Source organism: Malus sylvestris, chromosome 14 (assembly GCF_916048215.2).
Source record: "Malus sylvestris chromosome 14, drMalSylv7.2, whole genome shotgun sequence".
Lineage (NCBI taxonomy): Eukaryota > Viridiplantae > Streptophyta > Magnoliopsida > Rosales > Rosaceae > Malus > Malus sylvestris.
Genome location: NC_062273.1, coordinates 769116 through 794777, shown reverse-complemented (window position 1 = coordinate 794777; position 25662 = coordinate 769116). Strand labels below are relative to the sequence as shown.

Here is a 25662-nt window from a genome sequence, read left to right as displayed (position 1 = left end):
GTTCTATTTGATGAAACTCGTTTTCCATATCTTCATGCACCATCCTTATCTTCTTTCCCAGTGTCATCACTTACAAATTTACATATGCATTCTCACAACATTTCACCAGCATCTATATCATTACGAAATCAAGTTGTGTTCCCTGCATCTCATACTCCTTCATTCTCATCTACAACCATAGATTCCTTGAACTTGCATTCATCTAGTGCTTCAGAATCCTTGACTGCATCCAGAGCCTCAGAATCCTTGGATACACTTGCATCTAGTACTTCCGATGTTATTTCTTCATCTCCACAACCATTCAATAATAACCCTGCCTCTCTTACACAACATCCCATTCCTGTGGATCTTGATTTTCAACATGAAAATCTGCAAGTTGTGTTACATGTGCCTATGAATGTTCACTTTATGCAAACACGATCTAAAAATGGTATCTTCAAGAGGATGGCTCTCTCTGCCTCTTTAAGCTTTTCTCAGGACTCCATCACAAAACCAAAATCCTTCAAGGCAGCTTCTCATGTTTTAGAATGGCCAAAAAGAAATTAGTGCTTTGCATACTCAAAAGACTTAGTCCCTGGTTCCTTTGCCACCTGATAAGAACCTAGTTGGTTGTAAATGGGTCTATCAGATTAAAAGGGATGCAAATGGGTGTATTGCTTGATATAGGGCACGGCTTGGTCAGGAAGAAGAGATTGACTACGGTGAAACATTTAGCCCTGTGGTGAAGCCTACTACTATAAGACTGATTCTTGCTTTAGCCGCACAGTTCAATTGGCCTCTCAGACAAATGGATGTAAAAAATACCTTTTTATATGGCATTCTTCAAGAGGAAGTGTATATGGAACAATCTCCAGGGATTCAAAGTGCAGATCCTTCTCTTCATTATGTGTGTAAGTTACAAAAATCTCTATACGGGCTTAAACAAGCTCCTAGAGCTTGGAATGACAGGTTTACAAGCTTTTTACCTAGCTTAGGATTCAAAGCTTCTTAAGCTGATCCCTCATTGTTTGTTCAACATTCATCCAATGGTATTGTAGTCTTGCTGCTCTATGTTGATGATGTGATACTTACTGGCAGTAGCTCTGAACTTATTTCAAATGTGATTAAGGGTCTCATAGAGGAATTTGATATGAAGGACTTGGGCCAACTGAATTATTTCTTGGGGTTACAGATTAGTTATACCTCAGGAGGGTTATTTGTTTCTCAAACAAAGTATATCAATGAGTTAGTTGCGAAGGTTGACTTGCAAGATTGTAAACCTTGTGCTACACCTTGTTTACCGTATCATCGGTTACTTAAGGATGATGGCAAACCATACCATAATCCTGAGCAATACAGAAGCATAGTTGATGCCCTTCAATATCTAACATTTACTAGACTCGATATCGCATTCTTAGTGAATCAAGCCTGTCAGTTTATGCACAATCCTATGGAGTCTCATGTTATTGCGGTTAAATGAATCATACGATATCTCAAAGGTTCATCAAGCCTTGGTATTCAGTTCAAGCCAGGATCACTCCATTTACAGTCCTATAGTGATGTAGATTAGGCTGGGGATCCCAATGATCACCGGTCTACTTCAGGATTTGTTATATTTCTTGGTTTAAATCTGATTTCTTGGTCATCCAAAAAGCAGCACACAGTTTCCAGGTCTTCCACAGAGGCTGAGTATCGAGCCTTAGCCATTACAGCTGCAGAGTTGGCTTGGATTCGACAGTTGTTTTGTGATTTACATGTTTCTCTTTCAAATCCTCCACTGATCTATTGTGATAACATCTCAGCGATTGCATTTTCCACTAATCCAGTGTTTCATGCCAGGTTAAAACACATTGAGATCGATTATCATTTTGTACGGGAACGGGTCATTCGAGGAGATCTTCATATTCAACATGTCTCATCTGCGGACCAATCAGCTGATATACTTACAAAAGGGTTGTCCGCCCCTATGTTTCAATAGCACTGTGGCAATCTCATGCTCAGTTCCCTTCATCATTCGATTGAGGGGGGATATAAGGATCCAAGTGAAAGAAATAGCTATCCAAGTGAAGAGAAGATCAAGGGTCAAGTACACTTGTCAATAGATTAAAGGGATGGGCTGTTATAAGTTGTTAGAATATAGTTGGGATAAGAAGATGGAAGATTAGCAGCTAAGTAAAAAGAAGATTATATAACAACAATTGTAACCATAACTTGACAATCAAGAAATCAAAATATCTTTCTCTCTCTTTCTCTCTCTTTCTCTTCGTATACATTATGTGTAAAGTTCTCAAGAACATATTGCATTGAAGCTTTCATAATCTTCAGATTGTCCACCCTCCATTATTTTGGTCATTCCGTTAAAAACTACGTTAAGTGTTCCAAAGTTCTTGGCCGGAAGTTAAGTTTGGATAATTTTCAAAGCTTCGGGACACTTAATGGAGTTTTTAATGGAATGAACAAAATAATGGATGATGGACAATCTCATGACCATTTCTATTGATTTTCAATCTCAGGAACCAAAGTGATGTGTTATGCAAATCTCAGAGTCTTTTCTTGGCTAAAAACCCTTTTCAATTTAGGGGGGCTAAAATGATACTCCATGTTAGTTTCAGGGTCAAATGAATAATTAAGACTTTCTTCTTTATTTCATTTCTGCCTTCTGTCAACCCTGCGCGCCTTTGAAGTAAGCGGATAAAGTCTTCTCTCTCTCTAACCAGTAGAGTGAAGCGGAAGCGGCCACACTGATAGAAGCAAGATATGTTGGCAAATCCTGACAGTGGCAGACTCCACTGCCCTAATCCCTCCCAATTCCTGAACCCAAACAGGCCCAAATGTTTCCGCTTTCCAAACTGCCCTCGTTCCCCATGCTTCCCCAGCAAGTCCAAGTTCTGCAACTTGTCCCTGCTTCTGCCCAGGCAGACCAGCAAGAAGGGTCTTGGCATCAGAGCTTTGTCCGATCCCGGCGGTGTCTCGACGAGCGGTGGTCCTCTGGGATACCCTCAGCCGTACTCTGTCAAAATCCCTGTTGGTGATAGACATGTGAGTCGAGTTTTCACAAAATTTGGTTGCTTCATTTTTTAAAAGAATGTGTTTTGCATGCTTACTAGCCGCCCTTGTTCCGTGTTCTTTCGTGTTTTTCGTATCTTTTTGTGCATTGGATAATTGGGATTATCCTGATCAGTTTCTTCTTCTTTTTATATGCATATTTAGAGAGATTTTGGATAGGATTTGTATCAAGTGTGTTGAATAAGTACTACCAAAGTTTGTAAATTGGTAACGAAATTGTGTTTCTGAATCTTTTGTTGAAACTCCATTGTAGTTTCTTCTGGTACAGTTAATCATATAGCGGAAATGGATGAGATTTTGAAAAAGGAGTAGAGTAGGATCGAAAACCCATTTTCAGAGTAACGCTGGTGTTCAAACTTGAAAGTGAAACAAACTTAAAGTGGAGGTCTTGCTGATTATTTTCAAGCGACCGTCGAGAAAACCTAATCTGTTCACATTGTTCAAATATTTTCTTTTGAGCTACTTCATATCTTTTTCAAAGGGCTCTTATCATGTGTTCCACTTATTTGCGCCTGGCATATGAATAACTTTGTGGATAACTAATTTCTGCAAAATGCATTTGAATTGGATACTTCCGTGATTGCCACAAATTATTTATAGAATCGTGGTATATGGAACGCCCCTTAGGACTGAAAAGTGTACAAAAATATTGGTTTTGCAGAACATGTTTATCAGTTCAGTAATATTGTATCGACAATTGTGACATAGCAACTTGTTTGAGAGAAAAAAGATATACTGAATTAAGCTTGATTGTTTTGTCATGTAATATTTATTTGGAATCTTTACAGATTTTGGTTGAGACAGGTCATATTGGGAGACAAGCCAGTGCTTCTGTTACAGTGACAGATGGAGAAACCGTAAGTTATTTGTGCTTGAAAGCAAATCGTTCCTTTTTCAGTCTTGTACTTTTTCTGCAGTAGTCAGCAGGCAAATTTTTCAGCATGTCATATATGAAATGTATAACTGTTATACTATTTGAGGCATTTTACATGTTCTTTTTATACAATACTGATATTCTAAACTATCATCTAGAATTTCCAGCTTTAAGTGAACTTATGCCATTTCATAATTTGTACCTATATTTCTAATTTTTACAGATCTAGAATATTGATGTCTACTAATTTGAGTATTTTCATCCTTGGCTAACACATACTTGTCATCTAAAAACGGAAAGCTCTAAGGTTTTGCATTGTGTTATGCAGTAAAAGTATATTTTTGGTGTGTTGCTTTTGATAATAATCTTTAATTCCTGCTTTTATTTTATAGCTGAATTTAGGTATTCTTCCTCTGAAGATTTAGCAGATTTATGTTTCTTGTTGTAGATTATTTACACATCTGTTTGTCTGGCTGACACTCCAAGTGAGCCTTCAGACTTCTTCCCTCTTTCAGTACATTATCAGGAGCGCTTTTCTGCAGCAGGTCGAACTAGGTTTGTCTTGGACTTTTTTCCTGTATGGTTAGTTGGTTAGACTCTTACTTATTGCTTGTCTAGTGATACTTTGTATTTGACATTGTTTTAGTGGAGGCTTCTTCAAACGAGAAGGAAGGGCAAAAGATCATGAGGTACTTGCCACCAGCTTTGAGTATTGACTATTAAGAACCCCCGCCTGACAGCTTGAGCTGTCTTATTTAATCAAGACATGCAGATCGAAATGGTTATTTATTTCGTGCGATTGCTATTGCATTGCTTTATAGGTCTGGCGTGTTTATCTGTTCTTCCTTAGGAAAGCATGCAACGTTTACCTTCTTAAGTTGTACGTGTACATCTAGGTCCCAGGAATGAAAGGAACAATATTTAAAGTCGAAGGTTGAATGCTTACTGTTTCCTCGTATAAAAAGAATTCTTTAGTTCCTATTTAGAGGTCTGTGCTATATTATCAGCCACCAAAAATTCAGATATACCTCTTGACCATTTGGTAGCTCCTCTTATCATCAATAAGGGTGGAAAGTGTGGTTGTGGGTTCACGTTGTACATGGCATCTCAGATTTAAGAGCAGAAACTGTACAACAACAACAACAACAACAAAGCCTTTTCCCACTAAGTGGGGTCGGTCTTTTATATAAATCTTAGAACGTCATTGCGCTCGGTTTTGTGTCATGTCCTCCGTTAGATCCAAGTACTCAAGTTTTTTCTTAGGGTCTCTTCCAAAGTTTTCCTAGGTCTTCCTCTACCCCTTCGGCCCTGAACCTCTGTCCCGTAGTCACATTTTCGAACCGGAGCGTCAGTAGGCCTTCTTTGCACATGTCCAAACCACCGGAACCGATTTTCTCTCATATTTCCTTCAATTTTGGCTACTCCTACTTTACCTCGGATATCCTCATTCCCAATCTTATCCTTTCTCGTGTGCCCATACATCCCACGAAGCATCCTTATCTCCGCTACACCCATTTTGTGTACGTGTTGATGCTTCACCGCCCAACATTCTGTGCCATACAACAGCGTTGGCCTTATTGCCGTCCTATAAAATTTTCCCTTGAGCTTCAGTGGCCTACGACGGTCACACAATACGCCGGATGCACTCTTACACTTCATCCATCCAGCTTGTATTCTATGGTTGAGATCTCCATCTAATTCTCCATTCTCTTGCAAGATAGATCCTAGGTAGCGAAAACGGTCACTTTTTGTGATATTCGCTAGATTGCTCCGGTCATTAGTGTGGATAAGTATATAAATGGATAGAGATAGGAAAGCAAACACAAGATGTACGTGGTTCACCCAGATTGGCTACGTCCACGGAATAGAGGAGTTCTCATTAATTGTGAAGGGTTTACACAAGTACATAGGTTCAAGCTCTCCTTTAGTGAGTACAAGTGAATGATTTAGTACAAATGACATTAGGACATATTGTGGGAGAATGATCTCGTAACCACGAAACTTCTAAGTACCGGAGTGTGGTATCGTCTTGACTTTCCTTATATGTCTCATAGATGTGGCATCTTCTCTGGAAGTACTCTTCCTCCATCCAGGGGTGGTATCTGTAACTGGTGGAGATGCACAAGGTAATGTATCAATGTCACTTGAAGCTTACTTGTAGTTTCAGGCTTGGTCAAGCGCGATACAAACCATGTAGTAGAAGTCCCCCAAGTCGCCGAGCTAGGGGATCTGCTGAAAGAGGTGACAGACAAGGTAAGCAATCAGAGCTCCGGCTGATTGTTCACATTCTCCCTATCTTGCAGGCAGCATGAAGGATAAAGAGAAGAAAAATAAGAAGAGATGATATGGGATACTTTTGCTTTTGAAGAAGTAATTTTCCACAGGCTTATTCTTGAACTGGGCTGGAGGGTTTTCTGGTTTCCTCCAGAGTATAAGGTCGACTGAAGAATTTGAGGGTCAAAACAAGTCCATCAAATCTAGAGTACGTTCGACCCTGCTGATATGGGATACTTTTGCTTTTGACAGAGTAGTGGATGTATCGGCACGTGTGCTGCTACGCTTGTCTCCACATGCTTCCTTGTATCCTTCTCACTTACCCTATCTGTTCCTCAGGCAGATGCGGTATCTTCCCTGGAAGCATAAGATGTGGGAAGCATAAGATGTTGAAGATGAGTACTCGAGAGCAATGCCAGGTAAGTAATCAGGTAAGGGGTTCCAGGCAGTCAGTTCCTGGCTGGAAGCTTGATTCCAAGTGTTGACTGATTGCTCTCTTTCTCCTTGTCTTGCAGGTAAGAACAAGGCCAAAGGAAAAGACAGGGAAAAAGCATGATATGGGATACTCTTGCTTTTAACCCTGATGATATGAAATATTCTTGCTCTAGTATAGCTTGTTTACAGAGGTATTATCGGGGGGAAAGAAAGCTGAATATTTCGAAAGGCTTCGTTGGGAGTGCCCTCTCAGATAAGAGGAAGGGTTGAGCATTTTGGCAGGTCTGCCTGTCTGTTAGGGATGGAGGTCGACATATATAGGAGTCTCCCTAACATCAAGTAATAATGCTATTCCTTTACCCTGCTTGGTCATAGCACGGTAGTGGGAGCTGCCAGCTTCACAAGTTTTAACTCTGTCAGAGCACTTTGAAAAAGTGGTCTGTGGTATCTGGAAAGCTGATGTTGCGTGTGAAGATTACAGACAAGCTTTATCCAAGGAGATCCAGCTCTTGAAGTTGGGAAAGTGGTGCCTCTTCGGTTTTCGAACAAGCAATCCTGTCGGGGATTTGGCTCTCGAGATTCGGAGACGCTGCCTCTTCGATTTTTGAGAAAGCAATCATGCTGGGGGTCTGGCTCTCGAGATTCGGAGAGCGGTGTCTTCGATTTTTGAGAAAGTAATCATGTTGGGAGTCTGGTTCTCGAGATTCGGAGGGCGGTGCCTCTTCGATTTTGGAGCAAGCAATCTTGTTGGTTGGGAGTGTTTTCTCGAATGTGAGTAAAGGTTGGGATGTTTGCTAGGCTCTCGAGATTCGGAGGGCGGTGCCTCTTCGATTTTGGAGCAAGCAATCTTGTTGGGGGTGTTTTCTCGAATGTGAGTAAAGGTTGGGCATGTTTGCTAGTCTACCTTGCCACGAAGTACAGAGGTTGACACACAGGGACTTTCCAATTATCCAGCAGTGGTACTGTTCCTTTACCCTCTCTTCGATTTTTGAGAAAGTAATCATGTTGGGAGTCTGGCTCTCGAGATTCGGAGGGCGGTGCCTCTTCGATTTTGGAGCAAGCAATCTTGTTGGGAGTATTTTCTCGAATGTGAGTAAAGGTTGGGCATGTTTGCTAGTCTACCTTGCCACGAAGCACAGAGGTTGACACATCGGGACTTTTCAATTATCCAGCAGTGGTACTGTTCCTTTACCCTTGTGGGTAATAATATGGTAGCTAGACCTTCAAAATTTATGTGTCTAAACTTTGTTAGTGTTGTTTCTTTGCTATTCTTTTACCCTTCTTGGTCAGAGCGATGTAGTGGGAGCTGCAAGCTTCACGTGTCTCAACTTTGTCAGAGAACTTTGGCAAAGTTATATGTGGTACCCATGAGCTACTGTTGCGTGTGGGAAGTGGGCGATTGAACAGTACGATTCATGTGCTTTCTACTTCACCAGAAATCTTCGACAGAATGCCCATAATTTCCGCAAAGCTGAGTGTGCGTGTGACAGGTGCTGACAAGGCTGGAAAAATAGGTGTCTCTTCGATTTCTGAGATCGGCCCTCGTGGTTTCTGAGCAGCCCAGCTTTTGAGAAAGCAAGCCTCTTCGATTTCTGAGATCGGCCTTCGTGGTCTTTGAGCAGCCCAGCTTTTGAGAAAGCAAACGCCTCTTCGATTTCTGAGATCGACCCTCGTGGTCTCTGAGCAGCCCAGCTTTTGAGAAAACAAACGCCTCTTCGATTTCTGAGCAGGCGCCTCTTCGATTTATGAAGCTTCGTCGAGTGCAGATTTTTATATGGGCTGACATTAAGTTCCAAAGCACACTTGAATATCCACCAGTAGAAGCTCCATTCTTGCACTTCTAAAATCTTGATTTATCCGACCTCTTCGCTCTTCAACACCTTTGAAAATGTCTGGCCCCTCCGACCGTCGTTTTGACTTGAACCTTGTTGAAGAGGCAGCCCCGCCTTCTCCAGACAACATATGGCGCCCATCCTTCGTCTCCCCTACTGGTCCTCTTACCGTTGGGGATTCCGTGATGAAGAATGATATGACCGCTGCGGTAGTGGCCAGGAACCTTCTCACTCCCAAAGATAGCAGACTACTTTCCAAACGGTCTAATGAGTTGGCTGTTAAGGATTCTCTGGCTCTTAGTGTTCAGTGTGCAGGTTCTGTGTCTAATATGGCCCAACGCCTATTTGCTCGAACCCGCCAAGTTGAATCATTGGCGGCTGAAGTGATGAGTCTCAAACAGGAGATTAGAGGGCTTAAGCATGAGAATAAACAGTTGCACCGGCTCGCACATGACTATGCTACAAACATGAAGAGGAAGCTTGACCAGATGAAGGAATCTGATGGTCAGGTTTTACTTGATCATCAGAGATTTGTGGGTTTGTTCCAAAGGCATTTATTGCCTTCGTCTTCTAGGGCTGTACCGCGTAATGAAGCTTCAAATGATCAACCTCTGATGCCTCCTCCTTCTAGGGTTCTGTCCAGTACTGAGGCTCCGAATGATCCCCCTCCGGTGCCTTCTCTTTCTGGGGCTCTACCGACTGCTGAGACTTCTCCTAAGCAACCTTTGTGAAGGCTCCCTCTTGTTTGTTTATTTTGACTCAAGTATATGTACATATTTGTAACTTATTGGGGATATCAATAAATAAGCTTTCCTTCATTTCAACGTATTGTGTTAAATACACCAAAGCCTTCTTCGCTAAGTTCTTTGAATTTTCTTTTGTTGAAGCTTGTATGTTGAAGCTTTGTGAGTGGAGCATGTAGGTTGAGGTAGTGTTCGCTTAATTTCCCGAGCGAGGAAAACTTCTCGGTTGGTGACTTGGAAAATCCAAGTCACTGAGTGGGATCGGCTATATGAATCTTAGAACGCCATTGTGTTCTGTCCTGTGTCATGTCCTCCGTTAGATCCAAGTACTCTAAGTCTTTTCTTAGGGTCTCTTCCAAAGTTTTCCTAGGTCTTCCTCTACCTCTTCGGCCCTGAACCTCTGTCCCATAGTCGCATCTTCTAATCGGAGCGTCAGTAGGCCTTCTTTGCACATGTCCAAACCACCGTAACCGATTTTCTCTCATCTTTCCTTCAATTTCGGCTACTCCTACTTTACCCCGGATATCCTCATTCCTAATCTTATCCTTTCTCGTGTGCCCACACATCCAACGAAGCATCCTCATCTCCGCTACACCCATTTTGTGTACGTGTTGATGCTTCACCGCCCAACATTCTGTGCCATACAGCATCGTTGGCCTTATTGCCGTCCTATAAAATTTTCCCTTGAGCTTCAGTGGCATACGGCAATCACACAACACGCCGGATGCACTCTTCCACTTCATCCATCCAGCTTGTATTCTATGGTTGAGATCTCCATCTAATTCTCCGTTCTTTTGCAAGATAGATCCTAGGTAACAAAAACGGTCGCTCTTTGGTATTTCTTGATCTCCGATCCTCACCCCTAACTCGTTTTGGCCTCCATTGGCAGTGAACTTGCACTCCATATATTCTGTCTTTGATCGGCTTAGGCGAAGACCTTTAGATTCCAACACTTCTCTCCAAAGGTTAAGCTTTGCATTTACCCCTTCCTGAGTTTCATCTATCAACACTATATCGTCTGCGAAAAGCATACACCAAGGAATATCATCTTGAATATGTCCTGTTAACTCATCCATTACCAACGCAAAAAGGTAAGGACTTAAGGATGAGCCTTGATGTAATCCTACAGTTATGGGAAAGCTTTCGATTTGTCCTTCATGAGTTCTTACGGCAGTCTTTGCTCCTTCATACATATCCTTTATAGCTTGGATATATGCTACTCGTACTCCTTTCTTCTCTAAAATCCTCCAAAGAATGTCTCTTGGGACCCTATCATACGCTTTTTCCAAATCTATAAAGACCATGTGTAAATCCTTTTTCCCATCTCTATATCTTTCCATCAATCTTCGTAAGAGATAGATTGCCTCCATGGTTGAGCGCCCTGGCATGAACCCGAATTGGTTGTCCGAAACCCGTGTCTCTTGCCTCAATCTATGCTCAATGACTTTCTCCCAGAGCTTCATTGTATGACTCATTAACTTAATACCCCTATAGTTCATGCAATTTTGTACGTCGCCCTTATTCTTGTAGATAGGCACCAAAGTGCTCGTTCGCCACTCATTTGGCATCTTCTTCGTTTTCAAAATCCTATTGAAAAGGTCAGTGAGCCATGTTATACCTGTCTCTCCCAAAACTTTCCACACTTCGATTGGTATATCGTCTGGGCCTACTGCTTTTCTATGCTTCATCTTCTTCAAAGCTACAACCACTTCTTCCTTCCGGATTCGACGATAAAAAGAGTAGTTTCTACACTCTTCTGAGTTACTCAACTCCCCTAAAGAAGCACTCCTTTCATGTCCTTCATTGAAAAGATTATGAAAATAACCTCTCCATCTGTCTTTAACCGCATTCTCTGTAGCAAGAACCTTTCCATCCTCATCCTTGATGCACCTCACTTGGTTTAGGTCCCTTGTCTTCTTTTCCCTTGCTCTAGCTAGTTTATAAATATCCAACTCTCCTTCTTTGGTATCTAGTCGTTTATACATATCGTCGTAAGCCGCTAACTTAGCTTCTCTCATAGCTTTCTTCGCCTCTTGCTTCGCTTTTCTATACCTTTCACCATTTTCATCGGTCCTATCCTTGTATAAGGCTTTACAACATTCCTTCTTAGCCTTCACCTTTATTTGTACCTCCTCATTCCACCACCAAGATTCCTTTTGGTGTGGGGCAAAGCCCTTGGACTCTCCTAATACCTCTTTTGCTACTTTTCGGATACAACTAACCATGGAATCCCACATTTGGCTAGCTTCCCCCTCTCTATCCCACACACACTGGGTGATTACTTTCTCTTTGAAAATGGCTTGTTTTTCTTCTTTTAGATTCCACCATCTAGTCCTTGGGCACTTCCAAGTCTTGTTCTTTTGTCTCACTCTTTTGATATGTACATCCATCACCAACAAGCGATGTTGATTAGCCACGCTCTCTCCTGGTATAACTTTGCAATCCTTACAAGTTATACGATCCCCTTTCCTCATTAGAAGAAAATCTATTTGTGTTTTTGACGACCCACTCTTGTAGGTGATCACATGTTCTTTTCTCTTCTTAAAGAAGGTGTTGGCTAAGAAGAGATCATATGCCATTGCAAAATCCAAGATAGCTTCCCCATCCTCGTTTCTCTCCCCAAAACCATGGCCACCATGAAAACCTCCATAGTTGCCTGTCTCCCTGCCCACGTGTCCATTTAAATCTCCTCCTATAAATAACTTCTCCGTCTGAGCAATTCCTTGCACCAAGTCTCCAAGGTCTTCCCAAAATTTCTCCTTCGAACTCGTATCCAACCCTACTTGAGGTGCGTACGCACTAATCACATTGATAAGTTCTTGTCCTATTACAAACTTGATTGCCATGATTCTATTTCCTACCCTCTTGACATCTACAACATCTTGTGTCAAGGTCTTGTCCACGATGATGCCAACACCGTTTCTCGTTCTATTTGTGCCCGAATACCATAGTTTAAACCCTGAGTTTTCTAGATCCTTTGCCTTACGCCCAACCCACTTAGTTTCTTGTAGGCACATAATATTTATCCTTCTCCTCACCATAACTTCTACTACTTCCATAGATTTTCCCGTCAAGGTTCCTATATTCCACGTTCCTAAACGCATTTTGCTCTCTTGAACTCTACCCTTCTGTCCTAGCTTCTTCACCCTTCCCCGTCTAATAGGATCAAAGTACTTCTTTTGTGTGTCCCGTGTAAAGTTGATAGGAGCATATGCTCCCAAACAACTTTGAGTGGAGTCGTTCGAAAAGAAGTTTCTATAGCCCCCTTGTTGTCAACATTGTCCTTTTTTTTATATTTTAATAAATATTTGTTTTAGCTTTATTTGAGAGGTCTGGTTCTGTACTTTAGGCTTAATTTTTAGATTTTGGATACCTTATCCACACTTTGTAATTGCTTCTGTTTCTAATAAAAGTGTGTTTCATCTAAAGGAAAATAAAAATAAAAATATTTTAACTTTTCATTCTGTGCAGGTTCTCATTTGTAGATTGATTGATAGGCCTTTGCGTCCAACTATGTTGAACGGCTTCTACCATGAAACTCAGATACTTTCTTGGGTACGTTCCATATGTGTTTTTAGATTTGTTAATTGCTCTATTTAAGCAAATAACGAAATAAAGAAATAAATTGCAATTATATTGCTTGGTTTATATTTCCTCTTGCTAACAGCTCCTTTGTCAACATACCCCTACAGGTTCTGAGTTATGATGGTTTGCACTCTCCTGATTCTTTGGCAGTCACAGCAGCTGGGATAGCAGTGTAAGTCTGGCTGTTCCCAGCTCTCTGGAGCATTTACGACGTACATCTTACAATTTAGTTCACCTTTCTTACAAAAGAAAATGACACTTTATTAGGCCTAATTATTCAACTTCCACAGGGCTCTTTCAGAAGTTCCAAACTCAAAAACTGTAGCAGGAGTGCGAATTGGTCTTGTTGGTGACAAATTTATCGTGAATCCAACAATAAAGGAGATGGAAGACTCTGAATTGGACTTGTTGGTCGCTGGCACGGATAATGCAATATTGATGATAGAGGTAAGTTACTGAAAAGTTAAATGTAATGTTTGACAATTCCGAACCCTTGTCAACTTAAGTCCTTAGAAATGGATTACTGTTGTAAATTCAATTATGCAGACTATACTGAATTCATATGGCAGATTTATCACTGTTAAAAAAGTTTGTAGGCACATTTTCTGGGATTTAATAAATTAATACTTTTAGAAGGTTTCAATAATTCTGTTCTCAGCCTCTGTAATTTTCCTTAGGTGTTGTGGAAAGAATGTCTATTGCGGGACATGGAAATAAACAACATTTTATCTATCTGTTCATTGATATGCTATTGCAATTGAATAAAATATATTTTAGTAATTTGCATCTCAAATTACACAATGTAGGAAATAGTATTTAGAAAGGTTACTATGATATTCAGTACATGTTTAGCAGTGAATAAAATCGCACTTGCTATTTGTTCTGTCAACTGGACTACTAGAGTAGAGCTATAGAAATATCTGGTGAAAGCAATGAAGAAATCACTATGATTGATCTGCAGAGAAGCCCTAATAAGTTACAAGAGAGAAGCTAGAGAGAGAAGTCTACACTTCCCTTTCGAAGAGATAGAATGTATTTTTTCATTACTTGAACTGGATTAATTCCATACATCAACTAATGCAGCTCATCAACAACTAAACACTATTAATTAACTTTAATACAACTGAATGATTTAATTGTCTAACTTAATCATAGCTGAGTTGGCACTTGATTTGGCTCTAGACTGAGAGAGTAATCTGATACAATAGAGCCGATACTAACATCTGGTTCTGTCTAGACTCTAAATCACATCTTTAGTCGTTATATGTGTGTGTGTGCATCACTTCAATTAGATTTTTACTTACTTTTGGGCTTTTAAATCCATTTTTTTATCTGCATTACTTTATGTGCACATTATACGTTGACATGAAAGACTATTAAATAACATTTTACTTTCTCCAGTGGTGGATATAGTAATTCTATGAGAGTTTTCTATGTTCATTGTCCTTATGCTGACTCACACTCATTGGTGTAACATCTTATTTGCAGGGCTATTGTGATTTTCTCACAGAGGAAAAGTTGCTGCAAGCAGTAGAAGTTGGGCAGGTTGTTACTTATTTTGAGTATGTAGTCTACCTGCTTGCACGAGTTATATTATTTGCCTCAGGTTAAAAAAAAGATTATGCTACATTCCAATTATCTTGGCCTTACCAAGGCTAAACTCTAGAATTTCTGGTTAGGCCTGTAGTGAACTTGTGCCCTGTATGTTATGTACTGTATTGAAGTTATAATTACTTTCTCTATTGGAACATGATTTTTTTTTTCAAACTATATGTACTAAGTCTCGCTGCTGGGAGATCTGCAACTCTATTTGGTTGGTCAAAGAGTTTTGTTTAGTTATTTCTTTGATTGTTTATTAGAATAATCCCACAACAGACACATATCCATATTAGATGTATAAACTTTGCTTATACACCAATGTCAGGATGCCATACGAGCAATTTGCAATGAGGTAGAAGCTTTGGTTAAGAAGTGTGGAAAGCCAAAAATGCTTGATGCAATCAAATTACCTCCCCCTGAGCTATATAATCATGTTGAGGTATGCTTTCTATCTGTTTTTTTTTTTTTTGTAACAGAAAGATATCACCTTTTGAATTAGAATGATCCCCCTCCCCCTCTCTTTCTCTCTCTCTCTCTCTCTCTCTCTCTCTCTCTCTCTCTCTCTCTCTCACACACACACACACACACACACACACAAACTCAGAAGTAAGTTTAATAATAAAATTGTTAATTACTTATTTACATGAAATTCCTAGTTCCAGTATAATTGTGGAATACTTAGTTTTCCATAAGAAAAGTGTTATTCCTTTTGTTATTTTGGTGACCAAGGTTTTACCTTTTTATACGTGCCAAACATTAAGTGCTCACGAGTTATAGTTTACCATGTGCAGGAAATTGCCGGTGATGAGTTGGTAAGAGCTCTGCAGATTAAGGACAAGATTCCTAGAAGGAAAGCTCTCTTGTCTTTGGAAGGAGAAGTTTTAACTATACTAACAGAAAAGGGATATATTAGTAAGGATGCAGCTCTCATAGGCAGTGAAACAATACCAGATATATTTGAAGATGAAGAGGAGGATGAGGAAGTGGTTGTGGATGGTGAAGTAGATGAAGGTGATGTTCATATAAAGCCTAGTTCACGAAAGTCAACCCCCTTGGTATAGAACAATTCTTTCTATTCTGTATTCAAGTGTTTTGTGGTTGTGTGAATGATGACATTATCTTTTATTGTTAATGCATATATATATGTATGTACGTGTATGTATTTATCCAATGTCTATATTTAAGAAAGATGGAACTATCTTATTCTTATTTGTTTTCTTAACTAAAAATCTTGGTTTGTTGATTGGTCTGGAATGGTGTTGATAAAAGTTTTGAATATTTCAATTGACAGTTGTCTTATTCTTCGTCCGTCTCCTTGTTTTATGAACGCTTAATTGTGAGTGCAATTGTTAATAAAGTAATGGTTTTTTGTTTTCTAGTTCTTTTCTGAGGTAGATGTGAAGCTGGTATTCAAAGAAGTTACATCCAAATTTTTACGAAGACGCATTGTGGAGGTATGAGCATTTTCTTTTAGTTCGATAACCTTTACTTAACTATATTTGAGGTAGATGTGAAGGTGGTGCTTACTTTTAAATATTTAAACCATCAAACCGATAGAAACCTTAGATTTTTGTCATCTGGCTGTTACAAGTTGCTATTCACATTCATGTCTTAGGTTTTTTTTTTTTTTTTTTGGTTGTTACAGGGTGGAAGAAGAAGTGATGGACGTACCCCATATGAGATACGTCCAATTAACTCAAAATGTGGACTGCTTCCAAGGGCACATGGAAGTGCTCTTTTCACACGTGGGGAAACCCAGGTTTGAATTTTATTATTCAGCATGAATTGATGGCTTACCTGGTTGTGTTTTGTGTACTGTAGCTACTCTTTTGGGTTGTTATATTGTGATTAATATGTGTAGGTGGAACTTAAATAATGTATAGATAGTTACCTGTTGTTCATGTATGGTCGCCTTTGCGACATGTGTGTTTGTGTTTTAAGGATTTCAGCATGATTTGTTTCTTTCAAGCACTTAGTTCCATGCATGGAGCTATCCCAATAGTAGAAGCCAGTTACCTCTTATATGATTTTAATAGTATGAATAGTTTGTCAATTAATGTGAATTGCGCTCTTGAAATAGGGTTATGTCTGGCTATCCCAATTGTCGAAGCTAGTCACCTCTTATATGTTGTTAATGAGATCAGTATACCAGTGATGGAGCCAAAGAGTATCCTTGACTTCTTTAATCACACCCCATATTCGTTTAAAGCCTCTCATTCGACTCTCATTTGTGCTAAAGCCTCTTAATGCACAGGTTTTATAAATAAATTTTTTAGGTTGTCACATCACATTGCCAGTCTTATCTTTGTTTAGTTTAATCTCATATCTTGCCAGAAAATGAATTTCTCAGGCAATTATTTAACAAGTGTTATTGATTCAGTTATGTGGATATTTCAAGGCTGTTAATGTTTTTAGTTTAGTTTCATTAACCATTTCTTTTCATTTTTTTCTATTGTAGTCATTGGCTGTTGTTACACTTGGGGATAAACAGATGGCACAGAGGGTAGACAACCTAGTTGATGTTGACGAATGGAAGAGATTCTATCTCCAGGTCTCTCTATATATCTCTTATTTAAGTAACTTTGCTATGTGGTAGACATTTTTTGGCAATGTAGTAGCTCTGGCACACATGTTGTTTCCTACAGCTATAAATATGTGATATTCTGCCCTTCTCTTCTGATCTTAAGTAGATTGGTCTTTTTCTGATTTCATCTGTTTCCTTTAATCATTTAACTTATGATTGTCATCTATGATCATTTTCTTTTGTGTTATTTTGGAAGTTGTCATCATAATTACTGACAGGGTCATAATTAGAGTTACAGAGAAACAAGTTGTTTGATTTCATAACAAATTTCTCTGTTTGGAATTACCACCATTCATTGATGTTTGAATTCCACTATTTAAATCATGCTTCAATTATTACAATTGCCATTTCTAAATATATTTTCATTTCTTTATGTTATAAGCAGTGGGAACCTGGCTAATAATGTATTGATTTTCCAGTACACATTTCCCCCTTCATGTGTTGGGGAAGTTGGACGGAATGGAGCCCCTAGTAGAAGAGAAATTGGCCATGGAATGCTTGCTGAGAGAGCTCTTGAACCAATTTTGCCTTCCGAAGATGATTTTCCTTACACTATACGTGTTGAGAGTACAATTACTGAAAGCAATGGCTCTTCAAGGTTGACCTTCCACTGAATAATTTTTCTTATTATCAAATATATTTCAAACATTTATGACATGGTCAATATTCTTATGAATGGTTTTGCACATATTAATCCAACTTATACCACTAAGATGTACCTCTTAACACCCTTCTTCTGCGGAATACAGTATGGCATCTGTTTGTGGGGGCTGCTTAGCTTTGCAGGATGCTGGTGTTCCGATCAAGTCCTCTATAGTTGGGATAGCAATGGGTATGGTTCTGGAAACTGAGGAATTTGGGGGAAACGGTTCTCCACTAATTCTGTCTGACATAACTGGATCTGAAGATGCATCTGGGGATATGGATTTCAAGGTCTTATGTTCTAGAATTTATTTAGTTCACTATCCTAGTGTTTTTGTTGGGTTTTCCTTGATTTTGATCATCTGTTGTCAAAGTGGTCCTCAAAGATCATGATTTTATGGCATATATTGTATTGAATAATTCAGTGGTTGCAGGTTGCTGGAAATGAAGATGGTGTAACTGCATTTCAGATGGACATAAAGGTCAGCTATCACATACGTGTTGATATTTCTTCAAGATGAATTTCATTCTTCTCTGTTCGGCTAAGATTAACTGCTGTGTTTTAGGATGTATAGTTGTTACTTCTAGGTTATAAACCACTTCCCACGCCAAATGTCAGGGATTGTGTAAACAGTATGCGTATGTGTGATGTTTCTGTTGTTCGGGTTTTCTGTGCATTATAATAAGTAATGACCTGAAGAACTCCTATCTTAGGTGAGCGGGATTACTTTACCAGTTATGAGAGAGGCACTCCTACAGGCAAAGGATGGCCGTAAGCATATTATTGGTAAGGTTTACTAATTTCTTCTCTCATAAAGGTATATGCACTGATTTACAAGAGTTCAGAATAAGTCTAGGGAAACAATTAAAGTAAAGTAATTACAAAGTTAACTATCGTAACTACATATACGCTAATTATAACCTAATTACAGCTGTACATGCTAACAGTTTGTTGAAAATTTTATTTGCTTCTGACGAAAGTGCTACTTTGCAAAACTTCTACAAGGTAAAAATGCTTCCTCCAGAACCCACTCTCAGACATGCCCCAATACAAGCAGTGAAGTATCTATAGTTCAATTGATTAGCACTTTGATTTTCCTTTAGACAGCTGCATGGGTACACATCATGTTGATCATCCTAACTTATAGGATTAGAGCTAGTGGGTCAGTTTATATGATTGTGTGTTACACTTTTGTGGGTTCTAAACAACTGCCAAAGATGGTCGGTATAATTTTATGGATTCTAGGGATACCGTATCTTGTTATCTCATATTTTATTCTGTCAGTGGAAGTAGAAGTTAATTATTGTTTTTCTGTTATTTTGGGTAAAAATTCAGCGGAAATGCTGAAGTGCTCATCTCCTCCTTCAAGATCGCTTTCTAAGTACGCACCACTGATTCACATAATGAAGGTTTGTTGATTACCAGAACAATATTGCTAAGCAAGTTATAAAACTGATGTCTGAAGTATGTAATCTGCTTCTTTCTTACGACCTGATATTGTAATAGGTCAACCCCGAGAAAGTAAGCTTAATCATTGGTAGTGGTGGGAAGAAGGTGAAGAGTATTATAGAAGAGTCTGGAGTAGACGCAATTGACACACAAGAAGACGGGATAGTAAGAGCAGACTATTATCCAATCTGACCATATATTTCCCTTAAAAGTTTCACCGTAAATATTAAATATTACTTTTGTTCTGGGTATTGAAGGTGAGAATTACCGGCAGGGATTTGTCTAGCATAGAAAAGACTAAAGCTATTATTACTAACTTGACAATGGTTCCGTCAGTTGGTGATATCTTCAGGTAGCTGTTTCTTATGTAGAAAATATATGCTTATTCACAAAAGATACTGTTATTGCCCTTATAGTTCAAAGGTTTAAATATCATAGTAGCTATTGCATTTCCTTTTTTATAATATTTAATCATAACTTCATTCTGCATTGCAGTTTTACATATAGTTTATACAGTTGGAGAACATTCCTTGCTCTCTTTCAAATATGTTGTCAAGAACCATGATGTATATAAAGTTAGGTAAAATGCCCATGTGGAATGAAAGTAATGGTACTGTTAAATTCTGAGGAAATGCAGTAGTTATTAATTATATTTAATACTGCGACAAATATAAGGTGTTCATGACATTTTTTTTTCCTTTCCAAAACGTGGTCAGACTGCTTGCATAAATAGAGAGATCTCATTTAAAAGAAAATAATTTATAGAACTAATTCTTAATAATCTTATGGACTTAAGGACTGGGATCTATTACTCCCCTTGATTTTGTATCTTTTTCTGTTTTATTTATAAGAATACATCAATATATTAGCTGAAAATTGGCCAAAGTCCTTATACTCTAGGAACTCCAGGCCCTCTGTTGATTACTACCTGAAATTGTAGGCTATCTGAATTCGTGTGTGCTACTACCAGAACGTAGTTTCTGTTAAGTGTGGTATGGAAACTCATAACTGATGCATGTTGTCATTCATTAGTGTATCTGGAAACAGGATGTCTCTTTGATATACCTTGTGCTTGGTTAATCGTGGATTAGATTAGTAGCTAACTGTTTGACTTTCTGGCTTTGATTTATCAGGAACTGCGAGATCAAATCAATAGTTCCATATGGAGTATTTGTGGAAATAGCACCTGGGCGAGAGGTATAATGCAGTGCATTCTTAGTACATAATTATTTAGTTCTTTTACCTCTGTAAGCCTTATAAACCTAGTGATATATAGATAGATATAGGCCTCAACTTATAAATAAATGGGGTTGAAACGGTACATCAACAGACAACTCACTTCTTAATCTTTTACAGGGACTTTGCCATATTAGCGAGTTGAGTTCAGAGTGGCTGGCAAAGGCAGAAGACGTAAGCACATAATTTTTATCTATATTACTATATATGTGTGTGGGTGCTTGTTATGATCATGGAGATAAAACCTTTATTTTTTATTTTTTAACAGGCTGTTAAAGTTGGACAGCATATTGATGTTAAACTTATTGAGGTACGTTTGCCATTTCTGACATCTTTGAAAATAAAAACCTAACTTGAACTGTTCAGTGATAAGTGATTATTTTAGTGTGACATTATAAATCTTCGTCTCAGTGGAACAATAACCTTTTCTAACAGCCAAATACACAAGAAAAATTTAGAGTCTCCTTATCCTAGACCATGAAGAACATGTCTTTTCTAGTAAGATTAGCAAATTCCATTAGTCTATGGTCCTGCAAACGTTGGTTTCATTAAGGGAAGTTCGAATCCAGTCTTAACCTTTGCATCAAGTTGCTATTTCATGACTTGAGCCTGTGTAATTGTGTTTTATATCTTGAAACTTTTACCATTGCATTCAACAATGATCTTGCTAATACTCCATCATTCCACTGTAAGGTTCGTTTCCATTTCATACCCTTAAACAAAGTGAGGAATCCTCGCACATTGAAGACATGTTGACAAGGATACTCCTTAGACTTGGTTGAAATTTTTTATGCCAATGCATACGACTGCCAGATTTTGATGGCAACAACTCTAGTCATTCATGTGAGAATTTGAAGTACAACTGTCTCCCTGGCATAAAAATCTTGGAAACATTCCTAATGTCGTAATTGCAGTAAACATTGCATCATTGGTTTTAAGAAAGCTCTTTTATAAATAGATTACTGACATGAATGCATAGTTACAGACCAGATGCGTTGTTTTTCTTGTTAGGTAATCAGTCAAGTTGTTTATGTAAATTTTTTGTAGTTTGTTTATGTATAGCTCTGCCATAACTGTGACAATGCCTTTTTTTTAATTCCTTGCTATCTGTTGACCAAGTTTGCTTTTACTGGGCCAACTATGAAGAACTGCAATCAGATAATTTGGCCTTATAATGCAGGTAAATGAGAAGGGGCAACTTCGCCTTAGCCGCAAAGCTCTACTTCCAGATACAGATGCAGAGAATGCCAGTTCAAAGCAGCCTACGGGTGACTCCAGTGATGTAGCTTCCCAAGAAACATCTGACAAGGGTTCAACGAAGAAAATTATTAGCACTCCAAAGAGGGACTTAGCTGGAGAGCTCCCACAAAAGAAGTTCATTCGGAGATTAGTCAGTGCTGCCAAAGACAGACCAAATATCAACAAAGATAAGACAAAGAAGAGCAGTAAAGTAGTCAGTAGCGTCTCCAGCAAGGACGAAAATACTTTAGTGAATGGAGAGGCTAACATTGAATAGTATGGATATTTTCTTCTTGACTAACTCGCGAGGATTATTTATTGCTTCCTGTTTGTCATGTTGAAAAATGATGGTGCAGTGCCTCCAGCTGAGGAAGAAACGGTATGAGTTACCTGCTAATACATTCTTTAAATGTCATATATGGATGCATGTACATATAGAGTTCATACGATCTACGTGAAGTAAACTAGATTTTGAGCATGATAGTTCGCCATAATTGTATTTCATAATCATTCACTAATTGGAAATGATGGAATCTGCTTTGGACAGGAAGTGATTTATTAGCATGTTCCACCAAAAGGCTCACCTCGCGTGCATTGACGTGAATGTGTCCCATTTAACTGAGGAACCGGATTAAATGTAGCAACATCATGTGTGCTTTAAGAAAGCTGGGAACTCTTATGAGCTGGGAAAGGTTGCTGAAGCAATGAGTTTTACTTGCTCAAGAGTCCGAGAGCTCCATTTGGTTGGGGTAAGCTTCCCTGCTATGTGCTTGAGAGTTTCTTTTGCAGTAGACGAGGATGCCCCATGGTGCATTTTTTGTTCAGATTTCGACACGATAGTTTCGTTTCTGTTTTCTGCTTATTGCTGCGCCACAATATTTTTAATATTATGTTGTAAACGATCACGGTTGAGCTCCATCGCAACTTTTTTTGTATAAGTTTTGGTTCTCTGAGTTCAAAAGCCTCGTGGCATAAGTATTTCTCCATGTTTGTCAAATTATTGACATCGGATTAATCAAAGTAGAACACCATCCTACTCTAGCTATGGACTGATACTCTTAAAGCTTTGAGCTGTTAAATAGTCTTGTATTCGGGAGAGGGGTTGTTTTCGGGTAACTGTAACCGGACAGCATTGTCTGGTTTGTACACAACCAGGTTCAGAACCGGGTTGTGTTGAATTCTCAACCCGCAGTCACAACCGCTGCACCATTACTATTCGAAGCAGTGCAGTCGGTGAGCAATCTCATGTCTCCCATGACTCTAGCTTGGGGCATGGTCTTCACAACACACTGCGGCTTGGGGTCGATTATTTTGATCCGCCCGCATGTTTTGTTGCTTCCGCAAAAGTCCCATTTCCAGCTTTGGAATAAGACCCTTTCGGAGCTCCGCCACAAACCAAAACCTCATCCCCCACATTTGAGCTTGTAAGTTTTTAAGGGTAGCAGTACGGCCATGCGGCCGACCTTGGGTTGCCGCCGGGGATTTTCAGGTAAGTTTAAACTACTATTCTTCATATAATCGAGCAAATTTGCGAATATTAGAGTAGAGATTAAAGTTAAATCACAAAATCATTTTGCTAAAATAAAATTTTATTCATCAGATTAGATACAAACTTTACGATTAAGTTCGGTAAAAAGATAACAAAATACAAAAGAAATTTGCAACTTTACCTTACACAATGTAAAATCAATGTACCTTCCCCAAATTTCTCACAGAATTTGGACAAAGATGCCCTCGCTTGGAATTTGTTGATGAACCACACACAAAATGTAAAACCCGGAAGGTGCAAGGTTTCCCGAAGGCGGCGTCGTCACCTGAGCTTGATACGTCGTTGGCCCTACCTGTCGTACGTTCTCCGCACCAAGAACCAGCAGCCTCTGATTCATTGAGAACGAATGCGTGCTAAAAGGCGGCGCCACCATTGTCAGGTACACTGAATTCGTTGCTAGCGTGGCCGTAAGTGAGAATTGAACGGCTAGTTTTATTCCATAGCGGATTTTGGCTTGGTTTAGAGGTGCAATGATCGTAGGACGCAAATCCGCGTACTTAGCGTCGAGATACTGAGGACTAAATGCCTCTAATCTCAATTCTGTTGAGAAAAGCACGTTGTTGCCAAACTCGTATTTATCATGAGGGTTACTACCTCCAACGAGCACTCTACCATCGCGTACCAATAATGCTGTGGAATGGTACATCCGCGGTATGGTTGTAGGGTTTTGTTGTTCGAATCGTGATCCGACCGCGTTATTGGGTCGGTACACAACAGGGTTGAGAACTGGGTTACGTCCAAGTTCCCATCCCGCAGCCCCAGACGAGGCACCATTGATGAGCAAAACGGTGGCATCTGGGAGCAATATCATGTCACCCATGACTCTAGCTTGAGGCATAGTCTCAACAACCCACTGCGGGTTCGGATCAGTTATTTTGATCCGAGCGCACGTGTTTAGAGCTCCGACAAAAGTACCGTTTGTTGCCTTGGTGTAAGATCCTTTTGGAGTTCCACCACAGACCAAAACCTCAGCCTCAACCGACGGAGCCGTCAAGTTCTTCAACGGCAGCAACACGGCTGAGCCGGTGCTGGGGTACGACCTGGGGTCGCCACCAGGTATTTGCGGGTAGCTTTTAACGACGGTGTTGTTCACATAATTGAACAGAATAGCTCGGTTGTTGGCGAAAATAAATAAGTTGCCGTCGGGGTTGAGAAAAACAAAAGGGTAGAGATTATTTTCCTCGCCGGCATCGTTGGTCTGCGAAAGGAACGGTAAACTGTAGACGCTGCTAGACGATGGCGTCTTGGGATAAAACTCGTAGTTGAACTGCCTCCTGCCGCCGACGATAATCTGCCGTCCGTCGGGCAGAACATGATTGGTGGCGTACCAACGGCGCACGTTTACGCCGTCCACAATCTCCTTCCAATCACAACCCGTGCATGGTTGGAAAACCCTGACGCGGCGCTCTCCACCGTTGAAGCCGCCGGTTTGGATTAAGTTACCGTTGGGGGCCATGGAGCCGGAGGAGCACCAGACGTCGGATAAGACGGTGAGGGGGCGGACGGCATTGGTTTGGACAGTGAACTCTGCGGAGTGGGCGGTGCAGTCGTTGTTGACGCAGTTACCGTTGGGTAAGGACAAGTTGGATTTGCCGAAGTCGGTGCGGTCGAAGAGGATGATGCGGTCGTTTTTTAAGAGCTGCATGTGCATGGCGGAAATGCCAACGTTCTTCAACACTTGCCATTTGCCACCGGCAGCGTCCGCCGTTGGATTTTGAGAGAAATGAAATATTAACAACAGAAATAATGAAAGATCAATGAGACTAACATTTGTCATCATTCTTTTCTTCTTGGATTTTGCTTAATTAATTACTTGGTCTGTACGTCTTAAGGCTCAACCCTAGCCCTCCTTAAATACTAGCTAGGGTTTCGAGCGTCATCTCTGAATGTGTACAAGTTCAAGTCATGTTGTTTTAATTCCATATTTGTTATTAAAGTGAGATATAATTCCTTTATTAGTGAATTTGGATAATTAATTATTTACGTATATACGGTTGATGGGGATCATCAAAATTTGTTTGGTACGGTTGATTTAGACTCAAGAGACTCATACATTCTCTTCAACCAAATTTATAATGTATTTCTGATCTTATAATTCATACGATGATTGAAAAATTGATCAACTCAAATGGTCTGACCGTGGAAAATAGAAAAAGACATGCACCACGTCTTGATATGCGATTCTTTCGTTCCATTTTTTATGTTTTGGTCGAAGAATATTGGTTTGTTCGAGCTTGCTGAAATTCTCCTCACATTAGTCAACGCTTTTTTTTAATAAAAAAATTGCCAATCATGTTTTCTGTTTTTTTTTTTTTTTTTTTTTTGGTGTGTGTGTTTGTAGTATTCCAAATTTCAGATGCAAAAAATATATTTACATTCTCTTTTATATTTTTGGTAGATGTAAATGAAAAATCTACTTCGATAGGCGGGATGTAAATTTGAGATCCCTTAAAAAGAATGTAAATTTTAGCTTTTATTTACATCTTAGTGAAGATAGATAATTTACATTTCGTCATTGTAAAATTTAAAAAAAAAAAGATGAAAAATACCCATTTAAAGGCGTTTTACATTTTTC

At 39.4% G+C, this 25662-nt stretch overlaps 3 protein-coding genes across 6 annotated transcripts; 2 read left to right on the top strand and 1 right to left on the bottom strand.

Moving 5' to 3' along the window:
* The first annotated feature begins 787 nt into the window (after positions 1–787).
* On the top strand, positions 788–1459 carry LOC126600340 (uncharacterized mitochondrial protein AtMg00810-like). The gene is made up of 2 exons (XM_050266923.1): positions 788–890; positions 1038–1459. The coding sequence occupies exons 1-2, from the start codon at positions 788–790 to the stop codon at positions 1457–1459; spliced, it is 525 nt and encodes a 174-aa protein (XP_050122880.1).
* Positions 1460–2652: 1193 nt separating this feature from the next.
* On the top strand, positions 2653–22524 carry LOC126600093 (probable polyribonucleotide nucleotidyltransferase 1, chloroplastic). Of its 4 annotated transcripts, none has more exons than XM_050266624.1 (26): positions 2654–3018; positions 3834–3902; positions 4368–4474; positions 4566–4608; positions 12675–12758; positions 12896–12960; positions 13079–13235; positions 14277–14333; positions 14713–14826; positions 15179–15442; positions 15767–15841; positions 16033–16146; positions 16846–16938; positions 17391–17569; positions 17721–17904; positions 18048–18095; positions 18328–18400; positions 18620–18670; positions 18950–19023; positions 19121–19228; positions 19321–19415; positions 20197–20260; positions 20420–20473; positions 20568–20609; positions 21480–21917; positions 22086–22524. In XM_050266624.1, the coding sequence occupies exons 1-25, from the start codon at positions 2737–2739 to the stop codon at positions 21813–21815; spliced, it is 2832 nt and encodes a 943-aa protein (XP_050122581.1). In that variant the 5' UTR covers positions 2654–2736; the 3' UTR covers positions 21816–21917; positions 22086–22524. The 4 variants fall into 4 exon arrangements, with proteins under 4 accessions (XP_050122583.1, XP_050122581.1, XP_050122582.1 ...); XM_050266627.1 differs by having other exon boundaries at positions 2881–3018; positions 3850–3902; XM_050266625.1 differs by lacking the exon at positions 18620–18670.
* Positions 22525–22971: 447 nt separating this feature from the next.
* LOC126600096 (aldehyde oxidase GLOX1-like) lies at positions 22972–24892 on the bottom strand. The gene has a single exon (XM_050266632.1). It carries the CDS (start codon positions 24865–24867, stop codon positions 23248–23250), a length of 1620 nt encoding a protein of 539 aa, XP_050122589.1. The 5' UTR covers positions 24868–24892; the 3' UTR covers positions 22972–23247.
* Between the last annotated feature and the right edge of the window lie 770 nt (positions 24893–25662).

What these genes read in the sequence shown, in the direction of transcription:
- LOC126600096 (XM_050266632.1), bottom strand. Translation starts at nt 24,867, where the DNA reads ATGATGACAAATGTTAGTCTCATTGATCTTTCATTATTTCTGTTGTTA.
- LOC126600093 (XM_050266624.1), top strand. Translation starts at nt 2,737, where the DNA reads ATGTTGGCAAATCCTGACAGTGGCAGACTCCACTGCCCTAATCCCTCC. An exon ending in AAACTCAGATACTTTCTTGG is followed by an intron (nt 12,759 to 12,895) that starts GTACGTTCCATA and finishes ATACCCCTACAG; the next exon opens with GTTCTGAGTTATGATGGTTT. An exon ending in TCAGTTGGTGATATCTTCAG is followed by an intron (nt 19,416 to 20,196) that starts GTAGCTGTTTCT and finishes TTGATTTATCAG; the next exon opens with GAACTGCGAGATCAAATCAA.
- LOC126600340 (XM_050266923.1), top strand. Translation starts at nt 788, where the DNA reads ATGGATGTAAAAAATACCTTTTTATATGGCATTCTTCAAGAGGAAGTG. An exon ending in TCCTTCTCTTCATTATGTGT is followed by an intron (nt 891 to 1,037) that starts GTAAGTTACAAA and finishes ATGGTATTGTAG; the next exon opens with TCTTGCTGCTCTATGTTGAT.